Below are 20,008 nucleotides of genomic sequence, written 5' to 3' on the forward strand. Positions count from 1 at the left end.
TAAATAACCAACATTTTATGGGTTTTTGATTGGTCGGCTATGATGTCATGCATTTGATTGTTTTCTGGTCATTTCATTTTTTGTAGTTTCACAATATATATAGATCATTTAAAAAAAATAATACTTTACTCAGTAACGGCTGGGTGTAGAAATGTCACAAATTACTTTACTTCTTTTAAAGATTCCATATCATGCTATTTTTTCACCCATCTCCATTTGTTCTAAGAAACCCAAAAACATAGTATTTGAGGTTTATTTTAGCCCTATTTTAGGTCACTTTCTGAGCAACTCTACACAAACAGGCTGATTTGTGGCTTACTTATGCATATTCATGAGTGGGCGTGTCTATAGACGGGACACTGACTTCCTCCTCCCCTCACGGTGACGTAGGGCCAGAGGACGGCCCACCCTCCTCCCACCCACTCCGTAGTCGAGCTCATGCTGCTTTATGAGCACGAGACAGAGCGTGGGGGCGGGGCGTTCAGCGGTACATACATAGACTGTAGAAAATACATACATAGCACTGCGTGAAGGGCGCTGACATGCTCACCTTTGTGTCAATCACGGCAGAGAGCTTTCTGGAGGCGCGGCTTCCTGGAAGCGTAGCTTCTCCAGCTCAGTGCCACGTCACATTTGTCATCAAAGTGGGAAAGCGTCATCAAATTGGAGTGAGGTGTTTAGGCTCACCCTGCAGTAAGAAAGGAGCAAATCACCCTCTAACTAACGATTGAGGGAATCAATGAAAAAAACACTTTGGGCATGTGTATAAAGCCTAAATAGCACTTTTATAATGTTTAAAGCACAGAAAAGTCCATTTAGCATAACATGGGCCCTTTAAAACCTACTTAAGTATGTGTAAAATTACTGATTTAGTAATATACTCAAAAAAGTACCCATAAAAGCAACTCAATTCCAATAACATGAGTACTCTTAATCTGTTACTTTCTCCTGTGATATTAAGTATTTAATCTGCCTTCCGTGTTTTAACAGAACGGTTCTCACATGTTCACCAAACACCTGATCACCGGTCACTACCTCTACAACTTCTCCTACGGCACAGACGGTCAGCTGACGGGGCTGACCAGCCGCAACGGCCGCGGCCTCCAGGTGAGGAGAGACGCTCACGGGGTTCCTCTGTGGCTGGCGCTTCCTGGAGAACAGGTGTACTGGCTGTCGCTTAGCAACAGTGGAACGCTGCGGAAGGTGTCAGCCCAAGGCCACGACATTGCCCACGTCTCTTACCATGGCAACACGGGTCTGCTATCAACCAAGAGTGATGAAAACAGTTGGACTACAGTTTACGAGTAAGATTTAACCTCTCTCACCTCTTTTATTCATTCACACATTGTTTTTATGACCTTAAATCTTTTTCATAGCACAATGCTGAGAAGTGCATGCTGATTGTTTGTCAGCTAAAGCTCACAGCAGTAGAGTGAAATGTTAGTGCCATCTGGTGGCAACCTCTGCAGCACCAACAGAGGAAAAAGCTATAAAGCCTTTTATTTTGATCCCCCCCCCCCACCATTCCCTGTAAATGAATGATTAGCTAGAGAATATTTTGATCACATACATGTTTGGGATTGTACACGCTGTACACAAACACACGTCTGTCTGAGATATTCCCTCCGCCTACCTACGCTTTGCCTCAAACGCAACTGCTGGATAATTACACTTATAAATCATAGCTGACACTAGCTGTGCAAGTGTGTGCGTGTGTGTGTGTGTGTGTGTGTGTGTGTGTGTGTGTGTGTGTGTGTGTGTGTGTGGGGGGGGGAACAAGGGGAGAGTGAGCATGCGTGTGTGTGTGTGTGTGCATGCATGTGTGCAGAGGTGGGCTACCAACAGCGGGGGCCACAAAAAGGGCCACATTATCAACATTCAAGTCAGCATTTAGAATAATGACTGATCTGAGCATTCATACAGGAAACAAAGTTTATATAGTATTTGTGTGTGTTTCTGTCATTCTGTGTATGTTTGTCTTGTTCATAATGAGGCATTTTGTGCATTTCTGTTGTCCTTTTATGTATTTTTCCTGTAAAATGTATGTTTTTTTGCAGTCATTTTGTGTATTTTGTCGTCGTTTGGTTTTTTGTGTATTTCTGTTGCGGTTTTGCTTGTTTGTTAGAATTGTTGGCTTGCAAAGTCATTTTTGTGTTTTTTTCTTGTCTTTTTGTGTACTTTTGCTGTCATTTTCAGTAATTTTGTCTAATTTTTTGAGTCATTTTGCGTATTACTGTTGTAATTGTATTCATTTTTGGAGTAGTTTTCTGTGTTTTTGGAGTATTTTCTCTGTTTTTCTTGTCTTTTACTGTTTTTTCCTGCAATGTTTTTATTCTTTGTATTTTCTAACGTATTCTTGCTTTTGTTTTGTGTTTTTCTGTCATTTTCTGTTTACTTTGGGGGCTGCATAAAATTCGACCAAGGGCCGCCAGTTGCGCGTGTGCAGACTGAGGTTCAACAACTATCTGTATGTATGTGAGCTTACAGATTATTGCCTGTGTGTCTTTGTTCTATAAGGTACAACAGCGAAGGCCGGGTGACGAACATCACCTTACCTACGGGTGAGGTGAGTGGTTTCCATGGAAACCTGGAGCGCTGGTCCCGCGTGGAAGTGGACGCGTCCAATCGTGAGAACTTCATGACAAGCACCAACTTGTCTGCCAGTGACACCATCTACACATTCAGACAAGGTGCAGCATGAGGAGTGTGTGTGTGTGTGTGTGTGTGTGTGCACGTGTGTGTGTGTGTAAGTGTTTTTTACATTACATTTGTTCACACTGTGTCTAGGCTCTTCATGTTAGACGCACAGGAAAGGCTTCAGCTTCACCACTACGACATTCATCCTCCACACAGACAAACCACAAAAGCCGTTCATGCCTCATCCGGGTAGCGCCTCTTATTCAGAGATCACATCGCCAGATGTGCACCAGGGGCAGAGCATGAGGTTATAGTGATGTTGAAACATTTATGAGCAAACTACAATATTGCAGCTCCCCCATTCTGGTTAGGTCAGACACCCTGAACCTCTTAACCTGGATTTATACAGTGGATATCCTCACTATTACGAAAACAATTTCTCTAAATATTGCAGGCAAGGACCTGATATGACCTCTTTACATAACCAACCTTAATGGGCAGCAGGGGGAAGGAGAGTAACCCCCCCCCCCCCCAACTTACAATAGACAGAGGAACATCTCACTAGTGCCTGCTGAACGATCTTAACGACCGAAAGGGAGAAAGAGGGCAAAGATGAGAGGAGGAGAAAATGAGAGTGGAGTGGAGAAGCCACTCGTGGGAGCAGTTTCTTCTCATGTCATCCCTTTAATTGCTTTCTAGCTGTTGTCCATGACAGGACTGCAGGGAGGGGAAAGCTGGTCCACCACACACACACACACACACACACACAGAGGGTTGCAATGTGACAGAGCTGACATTGAATTTTTCTTTTTCAAGTGACTCTTATTTCCACCACCTACACACTTTTCAGCCTCGGTGCAACAATAGGCATGTGTACAGAGACGGGGCTTATGATGCTATGCAGTATATACTGTAATGTGCCCTTTTATACTATGAAACCTGGCAAAGACGTGCGTCAGTCTGGGTTTGACTTGGTTTCAAATAAGTCTGTTAAAGAACAGCTTCTGGGAAATAGTTTGAAGGTGTAGAAATGTGTCCCAGCTTCTCTTTCGCTTTTTCTTTCACCTACTTTTTCTCCACATTCAATTCAGTTTCACTTTATTTGTATAGCCCAAATTACAACAAAGTCATCTCCATGCGTTTATCAAAATATGAAATTCATAATAAGAAAGAAAAAAAAAAGAAAAAACCCAACAACATCCCTTGTTCTTTTTTTTTTCTATTATTCTGCTGTCCTTGCAGTTTTCTCCCGATATTAGAGCTGATAAAGGGAATTGCTTATGTTTCTGAGATAATAAAAAAAAACACTCAGTAAAAGGGTTTTACCAATTCATTCCCACAAAGCAGACGTACAAAGAGCTATTGCATTCATGTTGTTTGCCTCTGTAGCTGACGGAAATCTCTGAAAGACCGTTTCTGCCTGATTGATGTTTTTCACACCTTGCTGCATTTGTTGCATTTTCTGTGCATAGACTGGTTTCTGTGGCTTTTTGCATTCACGAGTGTATGTCTGTGGGTTTTGTTTTTTTTTTCCTATTCCACCAACTGGTGACAAACACCCAGACCACGCTCAGAGTTCATACCGAGTCAGCTCCGACGGCTCGTTCCTGGTGTCACTGGCGAGTGGGATGGAGCTGTCACTGAGCACGGAGCCCCTCGTCCCCAGCGTCCTCGGAGGCGGAGTCAGCCCCACGGCCAGCCGTTGTAACATCAGCCTGCCGGGGGACCACGCCCCCAGCCTCATTGAGTGGAGGCAGAGAAAGGAGCAGAGCAAGACCAACTACAGCACTTATGAGCGCAGGCTGAGGGTAAAACACCACTCTGAATGACTCAGATGATGTAGGGAAATGTATTCCAATGCAACAGTACTGTGCATTCGCCCCCATTGAAGTTGATGGAAAGTGAGCAACCTTCCTTCCAGGGGAGCATGGAATGATTTTATTTCAGGGGCCAAATACGGAGCAGTTTATCTGAAGTGAGCTGCAGATTTTAGGCGAGTAATTTAATCATTATTGTGCTCTAGTTTGCACTTCCACGTATAAATAAATGATAAAATATGTGCGGCACTGATAATATCAAAACAATAAGTGACAGATGTCAGTCCCTGCAGGATCTTCACTTTCAATTTATTTGATTTTGTGTGACCCATTTTTGTGTAATTTGGGAACATTTTGTGGAATAATTTGAAGAAAATTGCAGTATTTGAGGAAAATTGAGAGTTGAGATGAAAAATGACTGCCATTATGTGTAATAAGCACAGGGAAAAGTGAGTCCTTTAATATTGTGGAGTTTCATTGAATTTGTGAATTAATCTACTACTAATCTACTACTGAATTAGTTAGTAATTGACCTTTTGGTGCTTGCTGCCGCAGGCCGAATTGGATGCTTTCGAGGGCCGGATTTGGCCCCCAGGCCTTGAGTTTAACACATTGCCTTAAGAGTCTTTAATCTTGTGGCTTCTAAATGTTGCAATTCCAAGATAATGAAAGCTTTGTTTTCTGTCATTATTGGAGAAAACAAACATTTATATAATAATAATAAAATATGCAAAGCTCTCGAAAAAAAAGATTGCACTACATGTAGTGATGACCTTTGGTCGCATATGTAGACGTGGTGAATGAATAATTAAATAAAAGTTGCAATTCAGAGATAATGAAAGTACTTTAATGTGTGTTTTCTATGTTTATTGGAAAAAAGCAGTCGCTGTATAAAAAAGAAAAGAAATGTAATGAAAACCATTTTTATTTTGTGACATTTGTTTTAGGATGTTGATATAGGCATTTTAAGCTCTACTGGTTGCCTGTTTTAGGTCATCACATGTTTTGTTTTTTACTCAAATAACAGAAAATCACAAAAATGAACAAACAGTTAATTCATTAATTTAAAAAAAGCCAATCATATTGTTGTTTCTGAGGCTTTATCTGCTTAAATGTCAGGGATCTGGACACCTCTTTTAGGGCTGTGAGGTTTAAACCTTGAGAACAGCCTAAATGTATTTCAGATATGTGTTTTTGTTGCTCTTTTGTGCATTTTTTCCACCTATTTGTGTGTTTTTGTTCTTTTTGTGTTTTTAAAGTCAAGTTTATTTTTCTTTAAATAAATACACATTGATTTTGTGCATTTTTGTTGCGGTTTGGGTTTTTCCGGTATTTTTTTTTGTTTGTGCATGTCCTTTTGGGGCCACACATAATTAGACTGATGGCCACATGCAGCCCCCGAGCCGCCAGTTGTCCACACCTGCCTCATTATCTGCCGATCACAAAATAAATGTAAAACTTCCCCTTCTTCTGTAGCTCGAAACAGACCCAAGCAGGAGATTTGAAAATAAACGAGTACTTTTCAGCTGACGCGCACTAATTAATCAACAGCTCCAAAGGTTTGCTGTTCACAATGTCACCGCCCTAGTTTGTTGTAGTTTTTAAAAAAAAATATTATCTAAACTAATGAGATCCCTGCTGGCAAACTGTTTCACTTGCATTTGCATGTGTGCCTTCATGCAGTATTTATGAGTAGTAAGAAACTATGAAATGTAAAGCTAAGTCTGGTCTGGCTCTCCTCCTGCTGACATGGAACCATCTTCTCCCCTCAGGCACACAACAGGAACCTGCTGTCAATCGACTTTGATCAAAGCACTCGAGTGGGGAAGATATACGACGACCACAGAAAGTTCACCCTCCACATCCAGTATGACCCGCTAGGTCGGCCTGTGGTGTGGTCTCCCAGCAGCAAATACACTGAAGTCAATATAAGCTATTCCGGTGGAGGACTGTTGTCGGCCATTCATCGTGGGGAGTGGGCCGAGCGGATGGAGTATGAAAATGACAGGGTGGTGTCCAGGGCTTGGGTCAATGGCAAGATCTGGAGCTACACGTACGCAGAGAGAGTAAGAAAACCAGGAAGTGACACACAGCCTCTCCTATAGGTGATATTTGTTCCTGCTTTAAAGCATATTAAACTAAGGCAGTGGCCATACCAGCCTGCCATTGGCCCATCTCGTTAGATCTCGGAGGCTAAAAAGGTCTGAGCCTGGTTAGTAGTTGGATGGAGACCACTGAGATTTCCAGGTGCCACAGTGGAGGACAGTCACCCCCAATGGTATCTGACATTGTGTCCTTGGGCAAAACACTACACCCACATTGCCTAGTATGAATATAGTGAGTGTTGGTGGTGGTCGGAGTGGCCGATGGCGCACTAGTGCAGCCTTGTTTCTGTCAGTCTGCTCCAGGGCAGCTGTGGCTACAATAGTAGCTTACCACCACTAAGTGTGGAGTGAAAGACGAATGCCTTAATTCTGTAAATGCTTTGAGTGTCTATGATAAATATTATCCGTATGGTTGTCGTATCAATTTACCGACATTCTGTCCAACACAGCGCCCCACATTGGACAGTTTAGTTTATGTGACTAAGACTAAACTTTACCCTAAACCTAACCCTAACCCTAAAAATTGTTGCGATAATAATAATAATAATAGATTTAATTTCTAATGCACTTTTTATTCCAAGGAATCTCAAAGTGCTCCAATTAAAAACACAATAAAACTACACTAAATATGTCTTTAGTTCAGCTTTAAATGAGTCCAGACTGCACTCCTCTGAGCTCCACAGGGAGGCTGAACAAAAGGCTCTATCCGCCATGGTCTGGAGTTTAGCGATATTGGGTTATAACCTAACCCTAAGACGCCACGTACTTGTACCGAACCAATAGCACCGGGGGTTGTCCGTACGGTAACCGTATAAATAAACACTTAAAATAAACAGAAGGCAAAAACCATGAAAATACCAATATTGTGTTTGCAGCAAACACAATATTGTGTGTGTGTGTGTGTGTGTGTGTGGGGGGGGGGGGGCAGTTTCTGCTCATTTTTCCAAAGTGAGCATCTAACGTTATCAAATTTCAGTGATTATGCTTTTTACCTCCACCAAGGAGGGTTACAGGATTATTTATGTACAAAATGTTCACAAAAAAAACATTACTGAAGATATTAGTAATATGATCTGGATCTCATCCAAATTTGACTAATTCTGGATCAGTTTGAAAAATCCCTATCTCTCATCATGGGCAAAAACTCATATCTCAGTTTATAATTGACCGATCTTTATCAAATTTGACCCAGTTATGTTGGGTCGGTTGCTCAATTCTCCCTTGAGTTTCACCCCGATCAGGTTCGCACATTTCATTGCAATTTTTCAAAAACAAAATTGGGTGCCGATACATTTGGACCTACTGTATCGGGATGGACATTTTTTTTTTTTTTTACAAATCTTTAAATTGTGAATGATAATGGTACCATGATCAGGATCAATGATCCAGATAACTTCCAATATCTTGGGTCTTTGTTTATTTTATTTTATTTTTTATTTATTTTGGGGGGGTGGGGGGGTCTTTGTTTAAATCTTCATAACTGGAACAATCCAACACTTCAAAAGCATTAAATCACCCTCGCTTTTTTCTACATCTAACCAGTTTCGAGCGTCTGAAACGTGATGAAATAAAAAGTTTCCTGATGTAAATCTTACCACTAACGCTCACTGGCCTTTGATAAATGACTCAGAGTGAGGTGCAGCTTCTTACCTTTTGAGTAAAATGAATCCAAGCACAACCAGGAGCTATCATTTTCATTCAGGAGAATAATTGAAATATTTAATGAGTTGAAATTAGTCTGAATAATAAGAAATGTCAAGGTTTTTTCACAGACAAAATTAGGCTGTAAATGAGCTCATAGAACAGATAACACCGGCATTTAATATACATCTAGGACTGTCTTAGCTTGCAGTTAAATTAAAACATTAACTAGAACAACATTATATGGGAGAGTAAACTGTTTGGAGTACAAGCACAGTTTTTGAAAGCATTTCCTGAAAAATGAAACAGACCTAAAAAATGCACGGTAGTAAACAAAACTGTTGCTGACTGCAACCCCAGAAATCCAAGTTTCAGACATTTTCCTCCGTTTTGTTTTTCGGTTAAATCGAGTGAATCAATAGCTCTCAGTGAATATGTGAAGTAGTCCTTGCACAAAACCCAAGGTTGCTGCTGAACACCCAACACATTAGAGCGACTAAGTGTTTATCTGTTGACAGTGGAGTGGGAGAGAGAGTTTGGTTGAAAAAGGAGTACACAGACAGAAATAGCTCTCGTTCACCATCTTTCTGTTTTGTCTGCATGTGTTTCTGCAGTCCATCATGCTGCTCCTGCATAGCCAGCGGCGCTACGTCTTTGACTACGACCAAACAAACCGTCTGGTTGCCGTGACAATGCCCAGCATGGTCAAACACACCTTGCATTCGCTACTGTCCATCGGCTACTACAGGAACGTATACACTCCTCCTGACAGCCAGGCCTCCTTCATGCAGGACTTCACGCTGGGCGGGCGGCTCCTGAGGACTCAGTACTTGGGGACTGGACGGAGCGTTAACTACAGGTACTTATCACATCACAACGAGGATGTAAACTTTTAACCCATTTTTACCCACGGTATTTCCTTTGGCCAGTTTTGCCACTTTTCAAAAAGTTCTGACACTTTTCACAGACTTTAGCTCCTTTTGCCGATAAAATTACACTTTTATCCAATTTTTTTCCTTTAATTATTTTTTGGGAACTTTTCATCCAAATAAGCCAACTTTTGGCCCAATAAATATCACGTGTTTCCTTTTCCCCTTACATTTTACTATTGTTTGCCATCTTTTGCCCATTAAAGCTACCCTTTGCCATAAAATACCACCTGGTTCCTCTTTATTTGCCCATTTTTTCCCCGCTCTTGAATGCTTTTGACCCATTTTACTCACTTTTCACTGTTTTCTTGGCACGTGAACGGCAATTTCGACCTTTCTTTTTGGAGTAAATGATTGATCCATTGATCTATGAGGCATACACTATGATTTTATTGGGTAGCAGTGTTTCATTTTATATAGGAGTGGTAAACCAGCATTTTGACAAGGTCCAAGCATTCTGTGTCATAGCTATATATGACAAAAATAATCAAACTATTGTGAAATTGGTCAATTCAGTGAATAATTCTACTTTGAGATTGTTGAGTATCTAGTTATTTCGGCAGAATGGTCGATGTCCATTACTTAATTTTGAAAACAATGTCGACCAATACTGATAACACAGCAACAATACCGTGCAGTCGAAACTGATTAAAGACCAAATGTTTTATCTTCGTTCTATGTCAGACGCCACTGGTCGGATTTTGATGAAAGTTGAAGAACAGTGTGTTCTGGCGTTTTTGTACTCATTGGCTCAATGAGAATGTTGTAATAAATGGTCCCATTATAGGGGGTTTGAACGGCTGTAACTGCCACAGCAGCCGCACTAAATGATGACGTATTGCAGGATTGTGAAACCTGTTTCGCAGTACACTTAAAGCTTTCTGTAATAGTCTCGATGAGAGACCTTGTTTATTCCTATTTCAGCGGAAAGCTAAGCCTGCGTACTCTGGTACTGTACCGACTTATCATCAGTTATACTGATTCAGTCTCTATTCTCTCACTCTTCTTTTCCCCAGGTACACGTCGGCAGCGCGGCTCTCTGAGGTGGTTTACGACTCCACCCTGGTGACCTTCACTTATGACGAGGCCTCGGGCACTGTCAAGACCATTCATCTCACCCATAATGGCTTCATAAGCTCCATACGCTACAGACAGACAGGTGCGCACAAACATGCTCAGTGCCAACAGCCACAAATGTTAAATATTTACAATGTGCAAAGAGGCTGAAAATGGAGCTTTTTAAAAGACCTCTCAGACCATAAATCACTCGGTGGACTTAACTCACAGCATCTGCTTTGTGAGCGAATTGAAAGATTTCGCATCTTGTGAAAAATTTCATGACCGCGATCAAACTCGTTTCGTTTCTCTTCGAGTCAGAAGCTATTTCATCCAACACTGGGAGAGTGACTGTTTGAAGTGTGAATCGCCTGCACAGCGATCAAACGAGTGCGACTTTGTTAGACCACAGCTCTGGAAACGAAACCACCTCCCGAGCTCTGAGCTGCCACCTCTTGCATCGTATGCTCCCTGATCAAAGTCTAGCAATAGTTGTAGGATTAGAGGCTCAAGCACATTAGAGAGTGGTTGACAAAATGTGAATATTTTTGTTTTTAATACAACACTTGTGTCAGATAGGGGATCAAGACGTTTGCTTATGGTGTGAAAGATACAAATGCCACCACTGCCTGCTGTAGGAACACAATAAAACACAATGTTGTAGGCAGGGTTGGGGTCAATTCCATTTTTCAATTACAATTACACCTTCAATGGTCCATGTTCATTTACAACTCAATTACGATTACGTTGACGCGAATTTTTTCCAATTAAAATTACAATTACTATTTTTCCACTGTAAGTCAATTACAATTACGTTCTCAATTACTAAAGTTCCATTACAATTAATCACAATTACTGAGCCCATCAAACCTTACCTTCCTCCTGTGTTAGCTTTCTGTTAGCATCTCTTATGCTCACGGGTCAGTTTTGACCCATGTCTTAAATCAGCAGTAACATACAAACAAAAAAATATGATCGATCATCTAATTTGTTTCTCATCTATTGGTGACCTTGTTAGACTTTTTTACTCATAAAAAATTGGAGTTAATATTTTGGTTGTGGGCGTCTGAGCCATTTTTGTTGTAACTATACCCGTCGATTTATCATTTTAAATGGTAAAATGATCTACAGGTAGTCGGTAAACTTGATATGAATCATATTTTAATAAGTGTTAACTATGTATGTGTAAGACATAGAACTGTAACATGGTTCCACAGTTTCGCACTTAATTACATTGTAATTGACAGTTTTTATAGAAGTTCCATGCCAATTACAATTACAAAGTCAATTATCTGAACTCAGTTACAATTCAATCATGATTACAATAGCAACAGATTATTATTATTATTACAAATGTAATTGCGTAATTGTTCATTACTATTGTGACATAATTCTGTAATGCGCTTTGAGTGTCTATGATAAAGCCAATGCATTATTATTATTATTATTATGAGTATTATTAATTATAATTGACCCCATTGGTTGTAGATAAGTGCTTTTTTGAAATATACAGTAGTGGGTTGATTCCCAGGGTCACAAACGAATGACTCTTTCCCATCTGGATCATTTCCTGTTTCTTTTGCAATTGTTTGGTCCTGATTAGGTATCATATTTCTTTGGGCTTTGGCTGTGCGTGCGTGATTGTGTGTTTGTGTGTGTTTATCACTATGCCCTCGCTCTGAATAGACTCTCACCTTTCTTTAACTGATCTCATTTCAGCAGAACAAACGGAGACTTGGAAAGAGGAGAGATAGCAATAATTGACCCCTGAGACAAGGAAAAAAAGTGAGGCTTGAGAGAAGATTTCCAAGGGCCATAAAAAGCCTACACCTATCTCTTTGCGTTCATGCCATTTTCTCATTAGCTCAGGTTCGGAATTAACGTTCCACTTAAAATTAAAAAAAATATCGGATAAAACTTGAAACCAAATCTCTACTGTCTTTAGAGTGAGACAATTAGTCGTTTCAAATGCAAACAGAGGCTTCTCCAAAACGATATAATGGTTTCATTAGCAGGTCTTTTTTCAAGTGGGGGATTAGCTGAAGGAGCAAGCTGGAGACATGATGTTGTTAATGTTGATTTATTTTTTATTTTTTTTATTTTTGGCATTAAGGAGCACATTGGCCCATCATGGCTATTGTCTTTAGATTCCATTATCTCTGAGTATTAAAGGTCGCCAGTGGAAATGCCACAGAGGTGTGGGGAGAGCTAAGATTGAATAGATTGCTGTGCGTGTGTCTGTGTTAATGGTGGTGAATTAGTTCTTGATTTGAATTGATTAGGTTGGCTGATGCGGGCAGCGTGAGGGCCATTTGTAAGAGTTGTGTTTCCAAATGCTCGATGTGCGTAGTTCATCTAGACTCTGATGCAAATTTTTGTAATGTCAGGGTCAATACATTTCCAATCAACACCGTCTTCTCTGCACAGGTCCCCTGACCAGCCGGCAAATCTTCCGCTTCAGCGAAGAGGGTTTGGTCAACGCCAGGTTTGACTACAGCTACAACAACTTCAGAGTAACGAGCATGCAGGCGGTCATCAACGAGACCCCTTTGCCGATTGATCTGTACCGTTATGTCGACGTATCAGGACGGGTTGAACAGTTTGGCAAGTTCAGCGTCATCTTCTATGACCTTAACCAGGTTGGCAGCTATTAACTATTCACTATGAAATATTAACCAATTCAAATGTACTATGCTGTATTTTTTAATGTGACAGCTGCAAAATCAATTTTTCATCAGTGAGTCGTGTTGACTGAACTGTATGTTTTGGATTTACAGAACCAAATGTGAATGTAACCAGACATTGCAGCTGTTTTATCATCTCGATACATATGTATATTTTTTACATTAGGTTTGAGTGGCTTTATTATGATTTGAGTATAAAATGGACTCTTAGCCCAAACCTAAGATACTGCTTAATACTGATTCAAATTCCTACAATGGTCTTTTTAATAGGACAGCACACACATAAACATGTTTTTTTTAATTCATTATAAGTGCATCACATCTATCAGTAACATCATTGATATATTCAAGTCCCAGTACATAAAGAAAAGCAAAACTATCTTTCTACTGTATTTCCAAAGTCCCAAATTCAAATGAGCTTTTACATAATTTGAAAAAATAATGCAATGAAAAAATGATGGAAATGTTTCTTCTGTTGCAAAATATTCAGCCTGATTTAGTCCTGATGGATATTAGGTCGACTTACCTGGTATACATAATTAATATGTATACCAGAAATAGCTCTAATCTGCATTAAAAATCTAAATTTACCAAAACTGTACTTCAATCTAAAGACAAAACTTCTCACCCTTGACTATGTCATAGATAAACCGCCATTTATTGGCTAGAACCAAATTGGTGTTCAGTTAAAAGACAAGCTTAATAGTACGTCAGAACTTGTAAATCCCACTAAACATGAAAATAATCATGTTGGGTCACAACATTTTCTCACCAACTCTTTACCATTTGTTCCAGCCTAATGGTTTTTATAAGCTAGCTTGTGACCAATTGCTAAATATATTTAAGTTCTAATAATTCAAGACTGTCTGTTTTTACTAGACACCTAGTAAGACGTTGATTTATTTTCATCTGTACAGCCCTTTGGTCAGCTGTGGTTGTTTTAAAGTGATAAATGATTAAACTAAACAAATCAGCAGCAGAAATCATGTTTGTATCAAATGCAAGAAGGGAACAACAGGTTTTTCCTCTATCGTGGATTTGTAAAAGTTCAACCGTTTGCTAATTTGATGCTAGCATTGAGCTATTTGTGAAGCTTTAATTCTGTTGCCTAAAAATAGACCAAACTTATCGATTCTCGCATTTCTCGGCTAGGTGATCACCACCCATCTGATGAAGCACACCAAGGTGTTTAACTCTTACGGCCAGGTGGTTGAGGTTCAATACGAGATTCTAAAATCAATCGCCTACTGGATGACCATTCAGTACGACTCGGCCGGACGAACGACCACTTGTGACATTAGAGTGGGCGTGGACAATAATGTGACACGCTACACATATGAATACGACGCAGACAGCCAGCTACAAAGTGCCTCTGTCAATGAGCGGCCCCAGTGGCGTTACAGTTACGATCTCAACGGAAACATTAACCTCCTGAGCCATGGAACTAGTGCCAGGTGAGTTTGTCTCTGCTGCCAGCAGCAATGTACTCCTACTAAGTCAAAGTGAATGCATTACATGTGTTTAAATGCATCCAGTCTTTGGGTTGATGGTTTGAGTTTAAGTGACAGCAAAGGGTTCATTCAAATGTCTTTATACCATAATTTCTGACATTTACAGCATTTGATTTCAATTACAGGCTGACGCCACTGCGCTACGACCAAAGGGACCGCATCACGCATCTGGGAGAGTTGCAGTACAGTATGGACGAGGACGGCTTCCTTCGCCAACGAGCAAATGACCTCTTTGACTACAACTCCAATGGCCTGTTGACTCGTGTCTTTAATCGTGCGACTGAGCGCACCGTTTGGTACCGCTACGATGGGCTAGGTCGGCGCGTCGCCACCAAGAACAGCCAGGGCGAACAGTTGCAGTTCTTTTACGCAGATCTGTCCCACCCCACCAGAGTCAGCCACTTATACAACCACACCAGTAACCTGATCACATCCATGTATTACGACCTTCAGGGTCACCTCATTGCAATGGAGCTGAGCAGTGGTGAGGAGTACTACGTCGCATGTGACAGTGTGGGAAGTCCAAGGGCTGTTTTCTCCAACAAGGGACGAATTGTTAAAGAAATCCTCTACACCCCTTATGGAGAGGTTTATCATGACACCAACCCTGACTTTCAGCTCGTCATCGGCTTTCATGGAGGCTTATATGACCCATTCACACGACTGGCTCATCTGGGCAGACGAGACTATGATACGCTGGCAGGCCGTTGGACTTCACCAAACCATGAACTCTGGGGGGAACTGAGCAAGGAACCCAAGCCTTTTAACTTGTACGCCTTCAAGAATAACTGCCCAGTGGGAAGAGTGGAGGAAGTGACACAATTTACAACCGGTGAGCAGCTCCGAAATACACAAATCCTGAATCTGTGCATGACTGACAGCTACTATGAAAATCAAAATGATACCACCCTCATTGACACGTCCTCCTACACAAAAACATCTAGATCAAGTAAGTAAGTAAGTTGATTGGGCCACCAAACTAGCCATAGGTGAGCTCTGACTGAGGAAATCTAACAACAGATAAGGGCAGCAATGCCTTTGATCACACCGTATCTTAACACAGGCAGCTGTGTTTGGTTTCCCGTATATCAAGAACATACCATCTCCCTGGGAGACAAAACTTAATGTCAAGCAAGGGAACGAGATTGAATATAAGAGTAGAAGATGAATACTGAATGTGGGTGGTAGCATGTGTCCTTCTGGTTAATGGGACATTCATTTGGTCCGTCACGTTTTCCTGCAGCAGGATTGTTTATAACGACACAAATCAGTTTTTAAGGAAAACACTCGGCAACCTTTTGTGTGTTAACCAGAACAAGACATTGTTTCCTTGCCAGATGGCTTTTTGTTTGCCTGACAGTATTCTCATTTTTTTTCCTAACTTTCCGTGTGTGTGCGCGCGTGTGCGTGTGTGTGTGTGTGTGTGTGTGCATGTGGGTCTAGACATTGGTAGCTGGTTGCAGTTGTTTGGTTTCCAGCTTCATAACGTCGTCCCTGGCTTCCCAAAGCCTGAAGTAAGCAGAATGGAACAAACATATGAACTGATGAAGACCCAGACAAAGACCCAGAACTGGGATTCCAGTAAGGTGAGTGACTGGCAGCAAGAACAATATTTAATTTAATCTTACAACTATACTTTTATGCCTGTCCTTTCCTTTTTGTTATAGATACAGATTAAGTTTGACTGAGTTTCATTATTTTTCCAATAAAAATAAGGACATAGGAGGCATCAATGCCGGCACACTGTCATAAGGTGTATCAACAAAAACAAACAGAGATGTGAAAGGTGCAAGTCAATTTTCTTTATAGCACATTTCATACTCAAGGCAGCTCAATGTATTTTAAGGGCAGCTTTGGCCCCAGATGTAGTTTATAGCCATCTCTATGATTGTGGTGTGACCAATTACTATTTTTTATGATAGTTTAGGTGTCAAAAAAGGTCCTACATAAATCAGAATCATTACAAGTATCCTAAAGAGGTTTGTGTTTGTGCGTGGAAATTGCTGTGTTAATTGCTCCCAGTATGATAGACCAAGTCAAAGTGTGGGGATATTTTTTTTTTTTCAATTAATTATAATTAATCTAACACTTTGAGCTTCCATCTGGGTACTAACCACAGAAGGCTCAACATTTCTGCTAATCATCTGTGTGTGTAAGTGCATTCTGCATCTGTGACCTTTTAGTTAAGACTATGCTAAACATTCTTAATTGAACATTTGCAAGTAATTGTAAATAAAAAAATCTGATTATTACAATTCATCAAAAAAAAAGTGATGAAACCAGGCTCTCCATAATTATTGAAAATCTAAATGAGGAAAGAGATTCTAAAAAGCCTTTATTAAAATGCCCAAAAATAAATAAAAAGCCAACATGTTTGGACAAAGCATGGTCTTGGTCAGGGCTAACAAACATTTGTGGTTGTTGTCATTCCTGTTTATAGACATCAGCCAATGAAAAGTAGTCATATGAAGCAAGCAAGTGTATTGGCCACTCCCACATCTTGTGATGAGAGCCAATCACAGACTTAGACAGAACAAGGAAAAGGAGAAACAGGTGAGGTCATTTAAGTAATCAGCAACACATGAACGAGAAAACAAACCTGAACAATAAAAAATGAGACAAACCAACAGATGTTACAAAAAACATGATTTGAAATCATCATTTAAGCCAGGAAATCATAAAGCCTCCAACTGATGGATTCATAAAGCTTTCCTTTGATTAAGCTTCTCGATTCTAGATCCCCTCATATAATCAAAGGTTTAACATGTTTAATAACCACAATGCACAGTAAAGAATCATTGGCATTGTGGTATATATTAAAGTGTACATCCAATGTAGAAAAAACCTTCTGTACATGAACAAAACAACTGATATATGACAAAGGTAGTGTTACAATTAATGAAATAATTTCGTTTGTAAGTTTTTTTAGTATGAACAACCATAAACTTGCAGTGCACTCCATCCGTTGGACACTTTACGATTTCCTGGCTTAAATGATGATTTTTGATCGTTCATGTTTCTTGTAATATATACTATGTTGGATTGTCTCATTTTTATTGTTCATCAGATTAGTTCTCTCGTTCATATGTTGCTGATCACTTAAATTTACCTCACCTGTTTCTCATTTTCATTGTTCTGTCTGATTCTGTGATTGGCTCCCATCACAAGGTGTGGGAGTGGCCAATACATGATACCAGTGAATGAGCCTGGAGGGAGGACTCTCACATTGCTTGGTCGAAACATGTTGGCATTTTAAAAATTTGGCCATTATAATAAAAGCTTTTTAGTATCGTTTTCCTCATTTTGATTTTTTCTATTTCGGAGTGCCTTTCTTTCCCCTTTTTTTTTCCAAGAGCACCCACAACTGCTAAACTTTAAACACTTTGACCAGCCGGTCATTCCCTTGCCTTTGTTTCTCACTATTATAATTCATCATAAGTCACAAATTAATGCAGATTTTTTTAAATAATAACCACTGTTGTGTTATCAATAATTTGTAAACCTAATTATCAAAATCAAAAGACGTAAAACATTCAAAAAATTATATCAAGGGCAAATCCACTACTACTACCTTACTTAGCTTTGGCATTTTAAATGAAATACCTAGCACTTTAGAGATTCACACACGTGTAGTTGCTTTGAATACAATACAAGATAATACTTTTTTCTTTTTTTTATTGTTAGGTGGTTTTGGGGATCCAATGTGAGCTGCGGCGTCAACTGAGGAGTTTCATCTCCCTGGAGAGGTTACCATTGGTCTCAGATCCTGTAGGCTCCTCCTGCCACAGGCCGACACGCCCCCCTCCCTTTGGCTCCAAACCCTCCATCCTTGGCCCAAGCATCCGTTTTGCCGTTTCTCACAGCCGGGTGAGCGCAGAGGTCATCGGTGTAGCCAGCGAGGACAGCCGGCGGGTGGCGGGTGTTCTGAACGGCGCTGTCCACCTCAGTGGGCTGAGCTTCACCATCAATGGATGCGACACCCACCACTTCCTGCAGTCTCGGCCAATCGAGGAGGACCTGGCCTTGGGGCTGGGCGTCGGAGGCCGCATACTGGAGAGCGGCGTGAACGTGAGCGTGTCTCAGATGAGCGCCTCGGTGAACGGCAGGACTCGACGATTTGCAGATATCACTCTGCAGCAGGGGGCGCTGTGTCTGTGTGTACGATATGGCGGTAACGAGGAGGAAGAGAAAGCCCGGGTCAGGGAAGAAGCAAGGAAACGGGCGGTAGAGTGGGCGTGGGAGAGGGAGAGGAAGAGGGTGGAATTAGGCGATGCAGGAAGCCGGATGTGGAGCGAGGCGGAGAAGCAGCAGCTGTTGACCGGAGGACGGGTTCAGGGTTACGACGGCTACTACTCCCTACCTATAGAGCAGCAGCCGGAGCTGTCCGACTGCCCCTCCAACATCCACTTCATGACACTAAGCGAGGTGGGGGGCAGGTAACAGAGACACTTGAGTAGCTCCCCACCAAAGACTGCCTGTTTCTACTCTACTCCGATTTGTTCTACTGTTTCTATACTGTGTTGGAAAAAAGACGACGACGACAAAGAAGAACAAGAAGAGAGAATGGAGGGGGAAAGAACTTCCAAATGCCTTTAATTGTGACAAAATGATGGTATTTTATTATTATCGTCTAGTTTCTCCGATTTCTAACAGTGGCACGAGCAGTGTGTTTGGCTGTGGCTTCGCTTTTTGTATCCCCACTGACGGACTCACTGATGGACTGACTGACTCATCATTTCCCCATTTTCATCATCATTCGGGACTGTTCGATATCACAGAACTGCAGAGGTGAAGAGTTTTAGGATTACCAGTGGAAAAACCCTTCATGGCTTCAATCAAGAGTTCTCCGGTTGCCATTTGAGTTCCTATATGGTTTACCTCGGACATACTATCGTTTACATATTGTGTACGAGAGGCCTTGTTGACTCTGACACTCCCCTTTAGAGGAAGGGAACCCGCTGTGGTTTTCTGCCTCTGGTGTGCTCCAACAGTAGTTGTATGAGTGTGTATACTAAATTCAAGAATGTACATAGCCAGTGCTTTCGCACTGAAAAAAAGTGCTCAACTGGAAACTCTGTTGTTCATACGTGTCAGTATTGTTAATCAATAGAAAGACAGCTACATTTTTGCAAAGAATTATACATGGCTATAGTAAATATTCTCGCTAAAAAATTTGACTTTATCGGGTTACGATGCTGATTAAAGTTATTCTGTGTGAATTACCAGTTTGTTTCATGGGTTTTCGTGTGCTGCGTGGTTGCTGCTTATTATCTTTTCCGCCGTCTGCTCTTTCTCTCCTTCTCCCTAGTGTCTTCTCTGTCTCGCGCCTTTCGCTCCTATCATTTGTTGTGCCCACTTTGTTCTTGTTTCTGAGAGTTTGTATCTCCCAAATCTGTGCTGTCATTATCACCCATCATTACGGCTCTAACTGAGTTATGCATGAGAAACCTGCGTCTATCAGAATAGCTGAATAAGAAGAAGAAGAAAGAGAGAAAAGAAGAAAGAAAGAGAAGAAGAAGAAAGAAGAGAAAAGAAGAAGAGAAGAAGAAGAGAAGAAGAGAAGAAGAAGAAGAAAGAAGAAGAAGAAGAAGGAAGAAGAAAGAAGAAGAAGTAGGAAGAAGAAAGAAG

The 20,008-nt window shown here is 40.9% G+C and overlaps 1 protein-coding gene across 2 annotated transcripts in view; it reads left to right on the top strand.

The window, feature by feature from the left end:
* The window catches only part of tenm1 (teneurin transmembrane protein 1), a 254,688-nt gene extending 235,129 nt beyond the window's left edge, over positions 1 to 19,559 (top strand). For both annotated transcript variants that reach the window (XM_028458823.1, XM_028458824.1), the window contains 11 exons: positions 991 to 1,304; positions 2,518 to 2,690; positions 4,201 to 4,445; positions 6,227 to 6,520; positions 8,815 to 9,059; positions 10,146 to 10,288; positions 12,613 to 12,824; positions 14,022 to 14,323; positions 14,506 to 15,212; positions 15,824 to 15,966; positions 18,065 to 19,559. In XM_028458823.1, coding sequence (XP_028314624.1) covers positions 991 to 1,304; positions 2,518 to 2,690; positions 4,201 to 4,445; positions 6,227 to 6,520; positions 8,815 to 9,059; positions 10,146 to 10,288; positions 12,613 to 12,824; positions 14,022 to 14,323; positions 14,506 to 15,212; positions 15,824 to 15,966; positions 18,065 to 18,820 — 3,534 coding nt within the window. In that variant the 3' untranslated portion in view covers positions 18,821 to 19,559. The remainder of the gene's footprint in view (positions 1 to 990; positions 1,305 to 2,517; positions 2,691 to 4,200; positions 4,446 to 6,226; positions 6,521 to 8,814; positions 9,060 to 10,145; positions 10,289 to 12,612; positions 12,825 to 14,021; positions 14,324 to 14,505; positions 15,213 to 15,823; positions 15,967 to 18,064) is intronic.
* The last annotated feature ends 449 nt before the right edge of the window (positions 19,560 to 20,008 follow it).

Source organism: Gouania willdenowi, chromosome 10 (genome assembly GCF_900634775.1).
Source record: "Gouania willdenowi chromosome 10, fGouWil2.1, whole genome shotgun sequence".
In the NCBI taxonomy this organism is placed as follows: Eukaryota; Metazoa; Chordata; class Actinopteri; order Blenniiformes; family Gobiesocidae; genus Gouania; species Gouania willdenowi.